This window comes from Cyprinodon variegatus, unplaced genomic scaffold (assembly GCF_000732505.1).
Source record: "Cyprinodon variegatus isolate N-32 unplaced genomic scaffold, C_variegatus-1.0 Scaffold3488, whole genome shotgun sequence".
Taxonomy (NCBI): domain Eukaryota; kingdom Metazoa; phylum Chordata; class Actinopteri; order Cyprinodontiformes; family Cyprinodontidae; genus Cyprinodon; species Cyprinodon variegatus.
In genome coordinates this window covers 1-2,035 of record NW_015153941.1, presented here as the reverse complement: position 1 = coordinate 2,035, position 2,035 = coordinate 1, and the positions used below count along the sequence as shown (strand labels likewise).

At 42.7% G+C, this 2,035-nt stretch overlaps 1 protein-coding gene across 1 annotated transcript; it reads right to left on the bottom strand.

Annotated features, from left to right (window-relative positions):
- Positions 1-457: 457 nt before the first annotated feature.
- Positions 458-1,164, bottom strand: LOC107081224 (testis-specific serine/threonine-protein kinase 1-like; the record flags this gene model as incomplete). The annotated part of the gene is given in 2 exon segments (XM_015369427.1): positions 458-1,074; positions 1,077-1,164. Coding segments are annotated over 2 exon segments (705 nt in total), but the record flags the coding sequence as incomplete, so codon positions are not given.
- Positions 1,165-2,035: the final 871 nt, after the last annotated feature.

The following is a 2,035-nucleotide window of genomic DNA, read 5'->3' as shown; positions in this document are numbered from 1 at the left end:
GGGGAAGCCCTGTGTCCAGGGCCGGAGAAACTGACTCAGAGAGAACCAGAGGAACCCGGGAGACAATCGTCTAGGGGGAGACTCAGAGGCACGAGTGGAGGACAAGGAGGGCACCTAGGAGACACAGAAAGCAGGCTTTGAATAGTAGCAAGATAAGCAGGCTAGAGACCGCAACCGATTTGGCATACCAACAACGGTAACACTCTGGCGTCCTCCCGCTGTCCATGTGCTGTTAATATAGTGCAGGGTCGGTGCTGCAAAACTACCTGCAGATGTGCGCACCCCGCCCACCAGTCAGACGACAGACACCTGTGAGGGAAGCAGAGATGGCAAGACCGGCAGGACACACCAGAAGACACATAAACATACCAGAAGACACATAAACATGTTTTTGGCACTAACGGAACCCCATACCTGCAAGCTGAGTCCTGACAAGATGTCTTGTTGTTATGTGCTTTTATTTGGCAGCAGACGGTCCCGGCTGTGCAGTTGAGCAGCTTTTTGAAGCTTTTTGGAGCTTGTTGTCTAGCTGTGTCTTCTGACTAGACTTTGTTGTTGTTTTTGTTCCAGATGGTCCAGCTTTATCTATTTCTCCCATGGTCCCCTGCAACAACCATGGACTCTCCAACAATCCATTGACTGTGATCCGGTTTTCTGGCACAGGCTGCAGAATGCTGTGGATCAGCTCTTTTGCTTGTGTTGAAACAGATGAAGTGGTTGGGAAGGTAATTCTTCGCTTCATTTGAAGTCGCACAAATTCTTCTCGGTTTCTGTTTTTGAAAGGAAGCGATCCAAAGAGCATCTCATACAACACAATGCCCATACTCCATACATCATTAAGCTTAGGGTTGTATGGACGATGTTTTAAGATTTCTGGTGCTTGATAGTTTGGAGTACCACAGAAGTCACTACTCAGCACCAACTTGCCGTTGGTATAAGCCAGCCTCTTGCTGATGGAAAAGTCACACAGTTTGAGGTTATAGTTGGTGTCCAGCAGAAGGTTGTCACATTTTATGTCTCTGTGGGCAATATTGATGCCATGAAGATATTGAATAGCTAGACACAGCTGTTTAGTCTGCAGCTGAGGCCTTCCTCTAAAGTCCCTTTGGAAGCAATAAAATCTTTGAGATCTCCATTTGGACAAAGCTCCATGACCACATACACCTGAAGATAGGAAATAAAGTAATTAATCAGTAAATTATATTATTCTGTTAAAACAACAATACAAGTTTTACGCATGTTTTCCTTACAGTCATATTTCAAAAAAAGGAACACGTTTTTTTTCCCTTGTAAAGATTCTGTAGATTTGTTTTTTAAAGGCTTTAAATGAAATTGGTTATTTTTTCTACCATTGTGTTTACATAAGCTCATTTTCACCATATTCTTTACAGAGTAAAATAGCATTTTAATGAACAGTGAGAAAAAAAGAATCACAGGCTATATTGCAGCAGAAGTATCATAGGTTCTGTTGCTGTCCAATGGCAGTCTGTCCAAGGAAGCAAGATTGGTTTTTCGGAAGCATCTTGCAAACCAGTTAGTAACTTAGTGCTAGTAGTTTTCCAATGGGAAATTACATTGGGACCAAGCAGCACTAAATTGGTGACTAAGAAACGACATTGGCAAGGAACGCTATAGACAGCGAAAACATGCAAGAGGAGGAGAGTTTTGTGTCAGATGTCCTCCTCCGTCATACATTTTTTTATTTAGAGGAGAAAAGTGTGAAAAAAGTGGTTATGGAAGAGGACGCCAGGGCAGCAAAAGCTTAATTTGGTGTAGAAGGCTTACAGCCGTACATGTTTGAGCCCTTGCCTTGTAACTCTACCAGTTCTGTTAGCTCTACGCCTGCCGAAGACACAGACATCCATCTCCGTGAACACTGGGAGGTAACTGAATGGTAAAGTAAATGATTCTTAATTCTTATTTCAACTGTTGCGTATATTAGCTGCGACATATGAATCAAGATGCTATGACCAAAAAAATTTGATTGATAGCTAACCCTTGATATATGATTGGTCGAATTTAGGTGTACAAACTG